This window comes from Carlito syrichta, unplaced genomic scaffold (assembly GCF_000164805.1).
Source record: "Carlito syrichta isolate Samal-C Ts95f unplaced genomic scaffold, Tarsius_syrichta-2.0.1 Scaffold305149, whole genome shotgun sequence".
NCBI classification, from domain to species: domain Eukaryota; kingdom Metazoa; phylum Chordata; class Mammalia; order Primates; family Tarsiidae; genus Carlito; species Carlito syrichta.
The window spans coordinates 1,168,978-1,187,613 of NW_007249245.1; the positions used below are offsets into that span (position 1 = coordinate 1,168,978).

The 18,636-nt window shown below is 38.8% G+C and overlaps 1 protein-coding gene across 1 annotated transcript in view; it reads right to left on the reverse strand.

Annotated features, from left to right (window-relative positions):
- SATB2 (SATB homeobox 2) overlaps positions 1 to 18,636 on the reverse strand; it is a 183,737-nt gene that overhangs the window by 42,446 nt on the left and 122,655 nt on the right. Inside the window, exons 8-9 of the mRNA XM_008061216.2 lie at positions 14,528 to 14,740; positions 10,291 to 10,446 (exon numbers count right to left, since the gene is read on the reverse strand). Of these exons, the coding sequence (XP_008059407.1) occupies positions 10,291 to 10,446; positions 14,528 to 14,740 (369 nt within the window). The remainder of the gene's footprint in view (positions 1 to 10,290; positions 10,447 to 14,527; positions 14,741 to 18,636) is intronic.

Sequence of the window (18,636 nt, forward strand, 5' to 3'; positions counted from 1 at the left end):
CCTTCATGACCCCCATCTCCCATCCTTTCCCCTGTTGACCTTGAGCTTCAGGCACTGGAAAACACTCATAGCCCTGGAGAAGCTTGGAACGGTCACAGCTTCATGCTTTTGCCATGTTACTCCCTTGGCTGGAATATCTCATATCTAAACTTCAGTCCCCCATGAGAAGCTGTACTTCAAGGCTCAGTGAACATGGTCTCACTTAATCTCATATGAGAACTGGCTGCTCATGCCTACACAACTCTAAAACATTTTGTCTGTACCCTTTCACAATTTGATGAGTATTATTGTTAGGGGTGGGAACGTTTGTGCTCCCATCAGCAATGCCAACTTCTTGATGAGAGTGGAGGGCAATGGTTGGTTTCTGTCTCATTTCAGCATTTTCAGAGTATGGTTCTTTGCACATAGTAGGTACTCAATAAATGCTCACTAGTTTGAACTGAAATTATTACAGTACATAGAAATTAACCTAGAAGTATGTTTGATAGCCTCAAATTCAAGGAGTTATTGTGAGAGAGAAGCACTAATTCTCAGAAGCAACCTTGTCAATGTTCTAAGGTTTGCTTACCCATCTCTAATGCATGAAGATGATAAGAAAAATGGGGTGATCCAATTTATTCCATTAGATAAATTTCAAACAGTAACAGAAATCTCTCAGAACACTTATTCTGCTTACAATCTTCTATTAGGCACTCCCATTTTGTAGGCCATGCACTAAGCTGTACATTACACATATCATTTAATTGTCACCGTTACTTTTTACTTAAAAGGTTGAGATTACCAACAGGTAATTGTGAGCATGAAGCAGTTCAAGAAAAGTGTGGTCATTGAGAATATAACATATAAGGTGAGTTTTGCAAGATACAGAAGGATTTCATCAGGTGGGGAGAGGATTGAAAGCACATTCCAAACAGAGATAACATCAGCAAATGCAAAGACATGGAAAATTACCAGAGTGCCATACAAAGAAATTTTATCTTAATCCTAGAGGCCCTAAGAGTCATGGAAGGTTTCTTAACTGACATGACAAAGAATTAACTTTCCTTACTCGCCCTCCCCCCACCCTCCTCCTTCCTTTTTAACAAGAAGTTCTTATGGAAAAGACTATGATAAAGTCAAGAACACAACTTATCCTAGTCTAGATATCTTTTTTTTTTCATAGTAAAATTGTATTGCTTGGTATGAACTGGGACCTGTAATGGCCTGGTCCTGGTAAAGCATGTACTTCGTAAGTTTCATTCTCTAGGGATTTTCATTCTAAAAAGACATGCATGTATAAAAAAGAACCAAGCTATAGCAATCATTTAAATAATCTGTTCTCATTTTAACCATTTTCTCTCTGTTGTTGTTGTTATTCTTATAAGAGTTTCTGTTCTCATTTTATACATTTTCTCTGTGTTTTGTTGTTATCCTTATAAGAGTTTTACAGTTCTCCTGGATTGAAAATGAATGAGGAATGGCAACAATGTTAGGGGTGGTAATGTCAATTACAAATTTCACATATATATGTATTTTTTAAATTTAAAGATTCCAAGTTGACAGTAAATGAGTGACATATTTCCAAACCACACACTAGAGTCTGGGGATGTTCAAATGACCAGGAAGGTCTTCCACAAAAACAATAACAAAGCCCAGTATGAGTTTGGAGCCTATCAGATATAAGCCTGAATCATATTCAAGTAATAAGTGGGGGAGGGACATGCAGTTGATGAGAAGAGTGGGTTCCTGTCCATGGTACTGAAACACCACTGAGTACAACGGCTTTCCCTTCCCTGGGATACTGGTTATAATTCCAACTTCTACTACTCCCTATGATTTATTTATTTATTTATTTATTTATTTATTTATTTAGTTAGTTAGTTAGTTAGTTAGTTAGTTAGTTAGTTAGTTAGTTAGTTCATTCGTTAGTTATTCTTTTTAAAAAGAAAAGTTCCATGTTTATGACTGATTTTCCAGTTTTTACAGTATTTTAGAACAATACAGACCAGAACGTGTTCAACACTAAACACAAGTTCACAGCCTGCTCTGGTCTCTCCCAAAAGAGAGAGCATTAGTAACTTTGTCCCTGCTGAGTAAGGCCATAGGCTCCTTGAAGGCAGGGCCTTGCTCCCAAAGATGACTGAGTCCTTCAATCAAATAGTAAGTAACCCCCACTCCTCGGCCCCTCTAGGAACACCAATGAATGAATAAGTCAGCAAATGAACAGTTCTTCAGGAGAATGACTCAAGCCTTCTCGCTGCAGAAATGTAAAAGGCCATTTATTCACCCACATCTTCAATACAGAAAATGTCAGCATATGTAACCAAAAGGAAATGTTTTCTGAGTATCTTAAAAGGAAATTCATATTATTAACCACAGACAGTTCGCTTTCTAAATGGAAGCACATAAAGTCCCCAAACAAACTTTTGTAGCTGTGAAAGGATTTCTCTTCAGATGGTTGAGACTCTTCTGAAGTGTGAAATGAGCCAGATAATATTCAGCTCTTGTTTCTTAGTCACCGAATTCTCTTTTCATGAATCCAATAAGTGTCTATTAAAATAAATAAACCCCCTAATGATTTAAGATAACCTAATCAAGAAAACTGAAATGGATAAAAGGCTAACTACAAGGGAGACTTGTCAAGGGCTTCAGTGAATTCCTGACGAGGAGGTCATCTGAACCTGAAAAAAGACTTGTGCTGTGCACTTGGTTACAGTTCAAGGTTAATTATGTTATACTTTGAATGTAGTAAGTAAAAAATGATCTGCTTCTATTTTTTATTTTTCAAAATGGTATACTAAATTCTAAACTGAATCTTATGGGGACCAATTTTTAGCTGTCTCTGGACTCTTATGTATATCTCTTACATTTCTATGGATGTGTTTGTAAAGACTGAGTCTGTAATTGAGAGTAATGGAAAGTTTATTTCAGAACAACTCCTTAACCTCTGATATAGTAGACTCAAGTACAGAGGGGATTACATAAAATCAGTTGCCTTCCTTACCATAGATATGTGGGATATATATAGCTGTGAAATGCTATGGAGATCTTGTATGCCTTTACATATATAAATATGTACATGCCCATACACATGCATACACAGGTACATGCACATGAAAAGGCAATTCATGGCTGTCAAAAAAAGAAGAATCTGGAATCTTCTCCACTTAAATACAGAGAATATATAGAATATATTAACAGCAAAATGCTCTAGTCTAAAATATCAAAAAGAAAAAAAAACTGTTTCTAGTCCCTCACTTCAGGTTCATATTCCTGACTTCCTCAACCTATAAGAGCAAGGGGAAAAACAGACACACAGAACAGAAAACCAAGAGTGAATCTTTTCTGAAAGATCAGGGTGGAGGCTAGAGTGAGGCCAGCAAGTGACAAGGGCATGGAACGTAAGGAGTGTGGCTTGGCACATGTGCATCTCCTTACATTTTGCACCCAAGGCACCTAGCTTGCCTCAGCCTCATCTTCGTTCTGTGAAAAGATGATGATAAAATAGTCTCTACAGCAAAGTGGTAGCAACCATTTGTGGGCACCAACATTCTCCCACTATAAGAACCACAGTTTAACTCAATGTCCTCTTTCCAAGAAGACTGGGAAGAGTTCAGAGAGGTGGCTTTAATATGGCAACCTTGTTTGCTTCAAAGTCACGTGCAAGTTTCTGAAGGTAGCACGTCATAAACAGGCAAAACAATGCAACTCAAGGGTTTCTGCAGTAGATAAAGAAGAGCTTAAAACCAGTACCAAAACTTTAGCCATGGGTTAAAAGTATTTGACATTTTAACAACTGCATATGAATTCTGTGATATCTAATTAGAGATTCCCATAAAGGCTACTTTTAGGGCATGGATCATTAACATGGATAACTGTGAGGGTGGTTAAAAGAAACCAGTTCTGAATTATGAAGCTGATATTAAAACTGAGCTCTTATGGGAGCTGAAAATCCTCCACTAGAATATGAGCTCTTGCGATTATGCCAAGAGGAAAAGGAGGGGAGACTGAAGGGCTCACCTTGATGCTCAGGCATCATTGCATTGATGTCCATTAGTTTGGCATTTGGGAATCGAGAAATTTCTTCATGAGGCAGAGTAACGTTTTTCAAGTGGCCATTTTATTATAAATAAATTAATTTTTTGAATTTTAATGTGACAGCCCCTAAATTGTATAACAGTATACAGCCCTGGTAGATCAGAGTAGAACTGCTTCTGACAGGCCGTCAGAACGGTTGTGCCCCAAAGAAACCTTCCCTTCAGCAAGGGGCAGTTTCTCAGGCAAGGCTGCACACCTCCTTTTACCCTTCCTTACAAGCTGAATACAAATGGTCAAAGCAAAGTCACCAGGAGTGAGACTGACACTGCCAACTCATTTTACACAGGGCATCCCATGGCCTTTACTTCCTGTCACTCTTTACATCAGAGAGGTCAGGGCGGCCACATATCTACTCCAGTGCCCTGAGTAATCCTAGCTCCCTTAAAGTCATTCTCATAAGGGGAACTTAATAATGTAAGACAAGCATCAAAGTACTTTGTACAAAATGGCAAAACTTTGATCTTTGTGCAACATTTTCTAAAGGATAAGATTCTAAGTATTGAGACAATATTTTATGTTTTGCAAATTTACTATCCTACATAAAAAATTTGCTATAAAAATTATAGTTTTAACTTATCTTTTAATGACGTGTTGCACAGTATAATCTCAATTGGGATAGTAACATGCAAGTACAATCTCTTTACATACACAAACACACACACACACACACACACACGAAGGAAAGAGTTTACACTACAAATAGTAACTGCCTCTGGATTGTAGAAATATGGGTGATCTATATGTTCACCTTTAAACTCTTCTTCACTTTTTAAATTTTCTAAAATGAGGTATTACTACTTATGTAATCATAAAACAGAAGTTACTTCTTTAAAAAAACTGTACAACTAAATTATACCTGGGACATTTTGACAAGAGATGCAAAACCAAAAATTAATACAGTAACCCACAACTGAATGGAGAAAATGTCAGCACATATACTGACTGTGATACAAATTCTGACGCAAAAAGCAATTAAAAGGAAGAAACCAAACCAAATAATATTTCCATTATTTTTCTTTAAGGTTGTTTTCTTTTATTTATTTTTGTTTTATTTTAAAAGAGCCTGTTGTGGAGACCAGTATATTTTAAATTATTTAGCCTGTCAAGCAAATTTAAGCCATCTATAAGGGGAGACTAAGAAAAAGAATAATGTTCATAAGATCTGAGCTCACACACTATATGTAAAATATAAGTTGACTTCCATTTAGAAATATGGTTTGTTAAGTAGTTGAGAATTCAGAAAATATTTTTTATGTAGAAACACAGTGATAAAGCATAAAGGGCAGAATACAAAATCCACTTAATCCTGATATACATGAAGCATAGAATGTACTGAAACGCAGTAAGTATGCAGATCAGTACCTATGGGGAAAATGATTTAGAATTATGCATTAAAGGTCAGAAATCCAGGTGCTCTAGCTGCAATGGGGTCGGGACTGTGCCTCCCATTCCAGCTTGTAGAGTAGGAAGAGGGACTGTCCCATCCCTGACTGTTGTGGGGGCTCCCACAGCTCACGAACCTGAAAAGGCAGGAGTGGCTGGGAAGGGTCTTCACACCTCGGTGAAGATGAGCGCATCCTACTGATGTCATTTCACCAGAGGTCCTTCTGGATCCCTGTCTATTCCCAGATCATCCTCTTTCACTCCAGCAGCCTCTCGGGCTGCCCTTTTATTACCACCATCTAGGGTTTATCTCTTTCCCCTTGTCCATACAGAACAGAGAACAGTGTCTTAGTCTCTCTTTTCTTCCTAATATGGAAAGCAAAGCTCAGGGCCCTTCAGAAGTTTTCGTTCATTAATTTGTTTTTCTGTTTTTCATGGAGGGAAGAGAAACAGAGATTAAAATAGGCCTCTTTCCATCTCTCTTCCTACTCTATGTTTACCCAAACCTAGTAGGAAAAGACAGTCACACATGTAGAATTGTGTCTCTGAGTACACAAATAATAAAGCTTCGCTCTCCTCTCAAAAAATAAACTGAACTACTGCAGGCTATAAAAAAGAAAAAAAAGAGCAGGATATGAGAGAAACAATGAAGTAATGTCTAAGGAAAGGGGTAATTGACATTGAGGGAGAGGAATGTGGCTGAAGATGCTGTCAAAGAACAGGGCCATCCTGGGAGAACTGCAGAAGGAGCACCCAGAGGTCGTTATTTTTTCTCCCCTTTTGAATTCCACTACCCAGATCACTGGTGATCAGGTACAACTGGGAAGGAAGGGAGAAAGCAGCCTACAGAATTTGAATAAAGGGCTAGGGAAGTTAGCAGAAGCTATTGAGGGACTAAGAGTTCCTGTGGCCACTCTGGCCATGTTCATTTCCTGGTGGCCCTTGGTACATAAGAGTCAGACTGAAGTTATACAGAAAACGTTCTATTTTCCCCCACATTAAGGGTTCTGCTAAGAACACCTCACTCCCACTTCACAGAGAACAACTGCTGGCCATAGTGTCATCCTATCCCGTGAAGATCAACGATCTGAATACTCTGCAGAAAGAAAAGGAAGGCTGTCTCAGAATTCACACACACATACAAAGATGCTAAACAACTGATGCTAAATTTTAAATAAAGGAAAAGTACAAAATGAAATGTGCATAAAAACAAGTCTTTCCTTCTTATTTTATTCTTCTTTGACTCCCTGAGCCAGTTAGAAGGTACCCAAGTAGATGGTGGACTGACCTTACCTCGAACAAAGAACTAGGGCTGAGTTGAAGGAGGTGGGACTCTATAGATGCATCCTGACACAACCCCATGCAATGAGGAAATACACATTTCCAGGAACTGATTTTCACAACGGACTAGTCTGATATCCTTGCGACTCCTTTTCTGAAGCCCTCTCCTCCCATCGTGCCTATTCCTTAAATACATGTAGTTCTCAAGGACCATCTTGGTCCACCACCCCCACTCTTTCTAAAAATTTCCTCCCTTTCTCCCTTTTTCCTATTCCCCATTCAAAGCCTCCCTAACTCACAGAGGAGTATTAGATATCTTTTTTTTTTTTTTTTTTTTGAGTCAGGGTCTCTCCCTCTGTTGCCTAGGCTGGAGTACAGTAACATGATCATGGTTCACCACAGTCTTGATATCCTGGGCTCAGGTGATCCTCCTGCCTCAGCCTCCCGAGTAGCTAGGACTACAGGCATGCACCGCCATGCCCAGTTAATTTTTTGGACACATGAGGTCTCGCTATGTTGCCTGGGCTGGTCTTGAACTTCTGGGCTCAAGTGCTCCTCCCATCTTGGCCACCCAAAGTGTTGGGTTTACAGGTGTGAGCCACTATGCCCACCATATATTATTCTTAACAGGTGATTATAGCAATTCACATCAAGGGGCAAATGAGGTTTAATGGAGGGTTCATTTTTACTTAAAAAAATTTCAAATAGAAGGGCAGAGTTGCTATGCATGTTTGAACTGGACCTTCAGAGATCCAAGCCTACTCCAGTTCACAAGGGTACCTAACTAAAGATTTTCCTAATTTCACCTCCAAGTGAATGGAAAGCCCTTGCTATGCATGTGCATCTTCAGTCCTTCCAAGAACTTCAAGTCCATCCTAAATGATAAATAAATAGATAAGTAGATAGATAGATAGATAGATAGTAGGGAAGGAACTACAAGAAAGCAGGAGGAAAAACTTTTGTTCTCTTAGTCCTCTCAATAGGATGGAGTGAGTGTGGCCACTTCCCAGTGCAGCCTGAAGAGGTTTAGTCCCATGATTATACACACATACACACACACACACACACACACACACACACACACACACACAGATGCCCTGTGGATATGCACCAAATACATGTGTAATATACCAAATCATGCAATGAATTTCACTAAATATGCTTTTTATCAAGTGAATGCTGGTGCTTATAAAATGAAGTAAATATCTTATGTTAGATAACCTTTAAAACTATCGGTTAAGTTTATTTTGTTTGGCAGGACCATTAACCACCCCCCCCCCCAAAAGTTCATTTTGCTTGGCAGGACCATTAAAAAACAAAACAAAACACACAAACAAACAAACAAAAACCTCATGCCACAATTGCCTATCTAGTCAGTTATTTACAACGATTTCCCTAATTATAAATGAGAATGAGATCACTGTCTCGGGTAAAAGAAAAAACTTCAAAGCATCTTATCCTCACTTAAGCTCAATCTCACCCATCAATACATCAATTCCCAGAACTGTACTTGTCTCCAAATTATACAAAATCAGGACTACTGATTCTTCGGGAGGCATAAAAAAATTTGGAGAGCTAAGCTTCTGCCAACTGGCAAAGACAGCTTTCAATCAACTACCTGAATTATTTTAGGAGGCTATAGGCATCGCTATTTCCAAAAGCCACAAGTGCCAAGTCAACAGAAAGATTATAGGCAGTTTGAATTAAGTTCTCAGACCGTGGTCTTCAGTTTTCCTTGAAAACTGCTTATAAGAGAAGGACTGAGGGAAACACTGATATTTACGTCGAGTCACGACTAAGGGGCAGGTTTGCAAAATCAATTGTGCTGCTTTTATACTCACTGCACATTTACCACATATGTCCTTTATTACACAGTGGAAAACCATTAAATGCACAGTAGTTTTGCCAAGTGGCATTATGCATTTAACAGCTTTATTCGTTTAACAGCTCCAGCTCTCATTATATTTTGCCATGTGGTACATGGGATTTTATGCATTTAACAGTTTAAGAAGGCTCTATGGTATTTTCTTTTCATGTATTTCATACTATGGTTGGACATCATGTCTTAGCAAACTGTATTTTACTGATTTCATTGATAAGAGAAAGTCAGAGTGATCTGGAAGATTTACCACACCGAAAATGAAAAGGGAAACAAACAGTTCAACCTTTTCCCAAGTTCTCTGATATTCCACTCCCCTCCCTTTTAGCAACATCTGAACATAACCTACGTCAGGTTACTGCAAAACTGCAGGCAAAAAACCAACCATGTCAAGAATCAAATGGACCCTTCCTGTCCATTATTCTAACCAGGTTAATTGTGATTGAAAGCTGTCTTTGCCAATTAGCAGAAGCTTAGCTCTCCAAATTTTTTTATGCTTACCGAAGAATCAGTAGTCCTGATTTTGTATAATTTGGAGATAACATTTAACTATCTATCATTTGAAATTGCTTAAGTTTTAAGAACTTAAGTTCTTATTGAAAACCTTCTTGCTTAATAGAAATATAATACTAAATAACTTCCTTTCTTTATAACACAAAACTGAAGATCCTAGAAAGATGATCCACCATCTTAGCATTTACATACGTGAAGATGAGAGCATTTTCATGCAAGGTCACAGAGGAATCATGCCTAGCATCAAAGGAGTCTCAGAATTATGCTTTACTATCTTGCATCTCCTCCATCCTGTGTTAAGTGTTCATCCTAGGAATAAAGAAGTAAGAACACACCTCAAACTAACCTAGGATTCTAGGATTGGGTGGAAGTTGTTCCTTTAAGAGAGTTAAAACACAGAGTAGATCCCATCAACTGTTGCTGCTTCCAGAAATAAAAAACCTAAGCATCTGTCTGCTCCTTTCCCCAGAGCATTGCGTTCCCCCACAATCCCGGCACACTGAGAAATTTTACTGGATAAGCTTCTATGTTTTTCTGTTAAAAGATTTTAGCACTTACTCTGCACTCCCCTACGTGTGTTTTCTCCTGGAAAAACAACTGTATTCTGTACATAAAAGAAACACCTGACATTGAAAGGTGTCTCTGGGACTGGGGAGAAGTAGTTATTATAACAAAGTCAGCCACTGCCCTGGTGGGAAGAGGAGAGGTGACAAGACCCGGCTGAAAGCTGGTCTCAGAAAGGTTCTGTTGTGTACATTCTAAGTTTTGTTCAAATACCAAAAAGAAAGAAAAAGATAGAAAGAGAGAAAAGGAAGGAAGGGAGGGAGGGAGAGAAAGGAGGAAAGAGAAAGGAAGGAAGGGAGGGAGGGAAACAAAAAGGTACATAGCAGTGTTTAAAATAAAGGAGAGAAATCATTCAAGGCCAATTCATTTTGAAAAAAATTCTTAAAAAAGAAAGGCTAGGTTTTTGGCTTCGTCTCTGTTTGGGGCTCCAATGGGAATAAAAGCAAATCATAGAGCAAAAGGCAGAACATGACACGTTCCCTGGGGATTATTATTGTTATTATTATTATAGGAACAGATGTATTTTTATGGGTGGAAGGAGGAGAAGGCTCTAATTCCAGCCCTCGAATTCGTTCTTTTAAAAAACCACTCACCTGACTTTTATTTGCAGCCACTTTGGCAAACAGGGCTTGAGACACTTTGGCCCTTTTCATCTCTTGTTGGATCTCATCATAAATGGCAGCTGTGATGTTGACGTTGGCGCCGTCCACCTTAATAGGGAGGTCTGTCGTCGGTGTCGAGGTTTTGGCCTACCAAGAGACCGTGAAAATAATAATTTAAAAAGTGCTGCATTCAGCCCAGCCATCTGTGCAGAAATTATCAAAGGATTTCAGTCAGCTGATGCCAAACTGCATTAGCTACAGAGGGACACTTCCTGTCCATTATTCTAATCAGGTTAATTGTGATTGGAAATAATTGCAGTGCATTCCTATAGGACACAGAATCCTGTGAACCCTGTTTCCTCACAGTGTCCCGGACAATGGTTCACAGGTAGGATGGCCACCAAACTATACGCAGTCATCTGACTTTTTTGTAAAACAAACACGTGGAACACACATACACAGTTGCTTTTTTCCTTCTAAAAATGGCACACCTTGGAGGAAGAGCCAATTCTTCCAGAATAAATGAGTAAATGGGTAGAGGTCTCTAAATAATAAATTATTACTCAATTTAATGCACTCCCCTGAGTCTTTCTCATTCTTTATTAAAGCTTTACGTATGTCATTCGAGTATGTATGACTTCCCATCATTATCATCATTATGCTACCCAGACAGTCACCTAATTTCACCTAGGAAATCAGTGGAAATGAAACAAAATTTCATTTCATAAAACTGGGCTTCAGAATGCCTTTGATGTGCCGCTTTCATTTTCTTAAACTCATATTGTGGTTTTATGCATTCTGCTACGCCCGTTTTAATTGAATGATTTCCCATCAGCTTCAGAGACAAATGAAGGACAACACAGAAGGTGTCTGTACTTCTTGGGGTTAGGATAATCCTAAAATGTTTGAATCCACTTGATCCAAAAGATGGGCATAACACCTACTTGGTCTGGGCCCGTACATGCCTCGCGGGTGTCTAATGAAAGGTGGCAGAGCTGCTTTCTCAAACCCCCTGGCAGCAGGACTCTGGGAAAAGACAGCCTTGGTCCTTGGGCACTGCTGGCTGAATTGGTCTAAGCTGAGTTTTTTCTTCTTGTTCTCATTCACTCTAGAATCCCAAACTAAGGGAGTTGTCCCCAGATCACAGTTGTCCCTGTGTGGCTGCACTGAGCTGTTCTCTCTGGATTCAGCAGTGCACAGGCTAGAGAAAGACATAACACACGGTTTGGATACCATGGAATCAAAAGAGTCTGGAGGCAGAACTGAAGTCCCAGAATTTCTAGGAAGGCTTTGCTTCCTGATGCTCAGTGACGTGTGCCATTATCCCTCTACCTCCTTCTCTCATACTATTTTCTAATGACTGCAAAGTAATAATAAGTACAATTTATGAAGTGCTTTTTAACTTTTGTTATCACATTTCATTCTCTTAAGACTCCAGTGAGTCAGAAATTAGTATTTTAATTTTACAGATGAAAAACTGAAATAAATGAGGATCTTAACCTGCTGGAAAGGCAGGCAAGTAAAGGAACCATGACCTGAACTCAAGTCTTTCAGGCTCCAAAACATGGGCTCTGGACCACTGTGCAACACAGTCTCTTGAATCCCTGAGTTATTCTGGGTGCTGCTTTTACAGGAATCCTCTTCCTACTAAGGTGGGAACTTCCCATCATAATCCAATTCTCTGTAATTTTTTCTCAAGAAACTCCTTCTTGTCGAAATTTCTAACTAACACCAGTGCTTTCCCTGTTCAGTGAATGCTTTAGCATATCATTTCTGCCTTTATCAGCTCAGTGTTCTTCATTCACCTCACCGACTATCTCATCTTACCTGACTGCTCAAATCTTCTAGAGAACCCTAAGAGCTAAAACGAAACTCCTTAAGGAACTACAGTATATGGTTTAGAGCCCTGGTTCTGGACTCAGAGGAACTAAAGTTCAAATCCTAACTCTATCACTCAGCCAAGTAACCTTATAAAAATTATTTGATGCATCTAAATCTCAGTTTCCTCATCTGTAAAATGAAGATAATACCACAGAATGGGGATAATAGAATCATGTAAAATTCTCACAATACCTGATATACTGTAAGCGCTTTTTAACAAATGATCCTTCTTATTCTGGTGTTGTTTTGATCTTATTAAGTACATCAAGGAATACCGACCAATGGAAGAATGATGAAAAGAGACTCTAGAGGTTTATATTTCAAATCTGAAATTTCTTCAATTTGTTTTTCAGCCACAAATGCAGTGTTGATGGGATCTGAAAAATAGCCTCCCTGCTTCAATGTAAGGCTGTCCGTGTGCACTAAATCAGTGACCCCAACTAAAAGGCTGAGGTAGTGAATACTCCTGTGAAATTTGTTCTCACAGTGAAAGCTGTACTATGATCTTTACTATTGAGATGTCTGTAAAGAATTTTGAATAAATGGGTAGTTATGAAATGTTTTAAAAGACATTAGTGACTTCTCCTTCCTTCATCTTTACCCAACAGAACAAGAAGATAATTCTAGAGAAGGTACAATGCTATGCCATGACTGTAATCACAAATAAATCTCAAAACTGTGAAATTAAATGATCAAGTTCCCTGTTGCATTTATCCAAACAGGGGACCTTTATCTAGAAATTTTCCACATGGAATTCTATTTAAAGGTAAGCAAAATACTGACCCTAAGTGTGTGGCCTTATAAGTTGGTCTGGCTATTTGAAAAGGTGCCTAAGATATAATCTTGTTAGAAAAATATGACAAAGGAGCTGAAAGCAAAACACATAGACCTGAGTTATTTTCTGACAAGTAGGAGTGACTTTCTGGGAAGAATTACCTGGCTCAGTGACCAGAAAGCATAGTTACACTTGCCTGTAACAGTTTAATGGGCTTCAAAAGTGACAAAAATACTGATGAATTTAATAGAAATAAATATTAGTGTGATTAACAACTTGCCCAACTTACTAGCTCAAAATGCATGCCCCATATTTTTAAAATAAATAAATAAATAAATCATAAAAGAGGCTTGATTACACTCATTCAAAGTAAGCAGTCAAGAGACTTATTTTTGGTTTAACAGTAACTAAAATTCATAATCCACTAAAGACTAAAGTGTAAGTAACACAATTTGGCAGTGCGTGATAGAAAGTGATCTTCAATTAAAAAATTTATTGCAGAATGCAAAAATATAAAAAGAGTTAAAATGTGTGGAAAAAAATGGAAGCACTTGAGAAAGTTCAAATATTTCTACTAGAATAAAATTCTGCTTCTATGCTTAATCTGTTCCTTAGAATTGATCAGAAAAACTTAGAAGCTAAAGCAACAGCATCTAAGCAAAACAACGTTTGGTTATGAAGAACCCATTTTTCAGATTTGTATGAATGTGTACCTGTTAAATACTGGTTTTAAGAACTATTCTTCAGATGGAACTTGCCACCATCCTAGCAACAACTTTTACTACGACGTCTATTGAGTAGTAAAAGTTTAGGGGGAAACGAATGGGCTTGTATTTGAGTTGGGAATGACCCTTGACTGCCTTGAGACCGCGACACTTCACTTTGGAGCTCTGAAGCACACAGCATCCCTAGATGCATGCGTTTGCAGGAGGGTCTGGGAACAGAAAACTTTTGAAGTGTGAGGAGAGGAAGTCTGGAAGTCATCAAATCCTGTGGGAGATCATCCTAGAAAGGAAAGTAATGAACGTCGGCCTTTTCACAATGGTTTTCTAAAGGATCACGGTGTGACATCTCTACATTCTAATCTAGTCATTGCACATGCATCTTCCACTGTTACATGGATCTTCCCCATTTTGTCTTTCTCGGATTGCATAAAACAGAGCTTAGGCTACTCTCTGTTTCCTGGCCCCAGGCTCCCTCCACTCTATCCAAATAAACACGCAATTTAAGGAAAAGCAGCGTGCGTGCTATGCACATTTGGCTTCAACACAAATCCCCCAACCCCTTCTTGGATAACTGAGCAGCTGTATGTACACATTCTGGAGGCTTCCCCTGCACCCACTCTGCCTCCCACCCCCTCCCTCACCACACATGGAAGAATAGAACTTTCCTAAAGGGACAGAAATATAGTATGGGATGACACTATTATATGGTCAGAGGCGATTCATCTCCTTTAGGTGGATGAAGGAGTCCTTGAATTATGTCTCCTAGTTTTCAAGGGAAAACAAGTATTAGTAAGGACAACATGTTTCCAAGGCAAGGAGTGAAAAGTTCAGGGAGCAATTCTCTCACCTGAGGGGTTCGGGAGGAGCTGGGACTGCTGGAGGCCGAGGAGACCATGCTCACATTGGGGTTCATGCTCCGCTCCCTCTCATCCTGATAGATGCGATCCCGCTCCACTTCTGGCAGGTTGAGAAAATTCTGCATGGCCCTCAGGTTTACCAGGAGAGACTGAGAGGCTGTCCGAGGGTCTTCTTCCTTACGCAGGATCTCAGACAGCAATCCCTGATCACAGGGAAGAAAAGAATAGGCCAAGTCACATCTGCAGGGATATGTGTGTGCTTTTCGTCTTCCGTCCCTCTCCCCCTCTGGTGTAATCAGCTAGCTGGCTGTGATGTCAAGAACCTCAGGCTAATTCTATAGAGTTCTCCAGCACCAGGGTTTTGCGGGAATGTATTTGTCTTCCGGGGGCTGTGCCTTATTTTAGGACCATTCTATTCTGACATGGCATCATCACTGTGATGGTTTTTGGTGTACAGACTTGCCAGCTAGCAAGGTAGGCACTGGGGAAGAATTGTGAAACTGCAATTACCACCAGGTGCCTCCTACAAGTATTTCAGGAACTGTTAGAACTCTCTCTGCTTGAAACTGGGAACACTTGGCAGTCCTGCTTAGCTTTACAAATCTGCCAAGTTTGGTAAATTTAGTTTCGACATTTAAACAGCATGGGAGATTTACATCAATTAAAAAAAAAAAAAGTTTGGCTGAATTTCTGTATGACCAGCCACTGTTTTCTATATAGATGTTTCTAATGAAAAAAAAAAAAAAGACACAAAGCAAATGGCTAATTTTGTGTTAACCCTGATTGCTTCCCCATCTACACACTTAATAGTTATCCTTGCATAGGGACCAGAGGGCACCCAAACCTTTTATGAGATGCTCCCATGGGGGAAGCTCTAATCTCACCACTAAGGCAACGGAAATGTAGTCACATCCGGTGACTACCGTGGAATGCCATGATAGGCTCAGACACTTTCAGAATGTGTGACTCATACAAATAGGAAGCTTTAAATAGGAAATTAGTATTTTCATGGGCTCTGGTGACAGAGAATTCACAAAGAAAAGGAAAATGCTGCCAAGTCTGGAGAAATAGAGTTTGGACTTCAGAAAAGAGCAGGAGCACTTAAATTGGGGCACTGCAATACTGGGGGAAGATGCATTCCCATTGTGCACACTTACTGAATTATCACACAGAGGCATCACGTTATAGTCCCAGCTAATATTCCTTCTCAGGGCAGTATAAGATCAGGGTTTAGGATTATCCCCCAGGAAGAGCTGAGATGTTAATCCTTTATCTTAGAACAGATGGGGCAACCCCAAATCATGAAAAGTCACTTCTATAACTGTAACAGAGTGGTACAGATGCCAAAGACGTTTCCCCCGAGGTGAAAATGAATGCAAAGGAAACACTATCAGATGTCTAATATGTGGTTTAACTATGAAAAGGCAATGGATGCAAGAGGAATATACCATCTCTGGTTGGCTAAAAATCTTCAGTGCAAGGTAGGCAATGTTTTAAAATAAAGTAATGCATTATAATGTAATGAAGCAAATGCCATATATAGGAATACGCACCACACCATTAGCACTCCAAAGAAGTAATCACCCCTCAAAATATCACATAGATGATTTTAGTACAAGGAACCTATGAACACTATGTCATCTGACACTCCTGCAACTTGGGTGTCATGTTACTTTGATTAGAGAAATCCTAACTAATAAGTGGTAGAAATGTATATAGAAACACTGCTAGAGGTCTGTGTGTGCATGCCCAAGGAAAGGGCAAGGTAGGATGTGTTTATTAATGCCCTACTGGTAAACTGATTCTTTAAGAAGCCCAGATTTTTTGTCATACTTTTAAAAGCAACAAGTGAGACACTTGCTTTCCTGAAAATGTGATACAATCTAGTATTGACTCTCTTTCTGAAATTAGAAGTCAGTTCTGCTTTAAGTTGTCTTGCATTAAGCAACCTGAAATATTCATAATGGATTTGTTTCAAAGATAAAAATCTTCAGGTCAGGCATCTGGCTCACGCCCGTAATCCCAGCACTTTGGGAAGCCAAGGTGAGAGGATTGTTTTCTCAAGTTGTGGCATACATTAAGGCAAAGGCTTGCCAACAAAATAGTGACATAAAAACTATTGTTTTAATGAATCATGACTCAAAATTATAAGTTTGTTTAGTTTTAATCAATTAAAAAAATTCAAAAACATCGAGTGCTTTTTACTTGTTTTCAGTTTGGTTTACTTTTTTTTTTCCCACTTTGAAATTGTAGAACTCCTTCACCTACTTTTTTTACATGTTGGACAATCTTGTACAGAAATTAATCCATCTCTGAGGAAAATGAAGACAAAGCATTCTGAGGATAGTTGCTCAGACAATATTTGTATTTCAAGGGGCAAATGGAATATACTGTTGCCTCTGTTTCATTTGCCTAATTGAAGATAAAGTTTCAACTCAACAGGGTAGCCAGCACTACCTCCATATCTTACCCTCAGAGAATAAGACCGCTGTTTCAAATTATTTACTCAAATCATCTTCTGTGTGGCCATAGTCCCAAAGCAGAGTCTTTTTACCTCAGACATTTTCAACAATAGGTAGTTAACTGGTGGGCACAAAGAGTTTGAATTGTTTTGTTGAGTCTTTTGCATTTTGGTTATTTATATACTTTTAACTATTTAAACCGGGAATTTTTTTAACGCAGTCCAAATTCTGCAAGCTCATAAATGTAAAGTGAGTTTATTTAGTTGACTGGAAATCATTAGAGAGACAAAAAAATCAGAAGAAAACCTGCATCATAAGTTCCTATACCACAAGTCACCCCATCTAATTATCAAGATAAGTAAATGTTTATCATATTGCCACTGTCTTGAATAGAATGAAAATTAATAATTTATCTCACCCAAACATTTCTAAAGTCCTTTCCACTATGTCATCTGGCATTTTAATGATCAACCAGCCAGGCAGGAGGTGTCACTTGGACTTTTCCATTATGCAGCCTGAGACATAGAAAATATGATGTGGCACCTGGGCCCCGAAAAAAAGGTGTACTTTTATGAATAGAAAGGTCATGAATATTGAGAATGTGCAAATGGAAGGAAATTAATAAATTAACCAGGATAGAGCTTATTAAACTTTCATATCAGTAATCAGATTAAAACATATTGCAAGTATTGAGTAAAGTGATCGTTAAGTATTTCCCTCATTGTAGGCAACAGAGCCTTCTCCAGGGAGACATAATAATTCCCTCCACGGAAGGAGGTTGTGTAAGACCAGGAAAGATGTTGACTGGAAAGGAATAGATGGAACATCTGCACAGGACAGAAAGATACCCTCCAAAATAGCTCTTAGGTTAACAAGTCACTGGAAAGAGAGTCAGGCAAAGAGAACCTCCAAATGGCCTTCTCCATAAACTAATTAAGGTTTGCAAGCTTCACATAGTTTCCAGAACCAGCGAAGAACGTAAGAGTTTGGCAGAAAATTCAGTACAAGCAAAATAAAGTTCAAATAATGCCATCCCGCTTGCTTGTTAGTATAGCCTGGTTGCTCTTGCAACACAAAACGAAGAATTTGGGCTAATTTTTAAAATGGAAAATCAATGCCCTAACTTTTTCTAGTATTATAAAATCATATTTATTTACTAAAAAAAATTAAATGACCTTATAGACTCTGAACCTGTACTTTCTGTCGATGAGCTTTTGATTTTCATATTTCTTCAATAGTGTATATAATCTGCCCCAAAATGTTAGTGTATGTGATACATCATGATACTCAGAAGAGTTTGGGAAACATGGTAATGATTGGCTCTATAAAATTTATTTTCAATTCTTTGCACTAGCCCTTGATACCTTGTTGGGGATGGGTGAGAAACTATCTTTGATGTGTCTTGAACCCTGTAAGAGGCAATAAGAGAACACACACCTGTGCCAGGTTTTAGGAACTCTGAGTCTGAACCTCTCAGAGACCCCCATGCCATTTCAGGGCTGACGGCAATAGTTACAGTCATTGCTTACTAGATTTTAACACATATCTATTATTCATAGCCTTCAGACCATTGATAATTCAGGACTAGGCTAACATCTCTAATAGATTATCTAGGGAGTCCTGAAATCTAATATCTC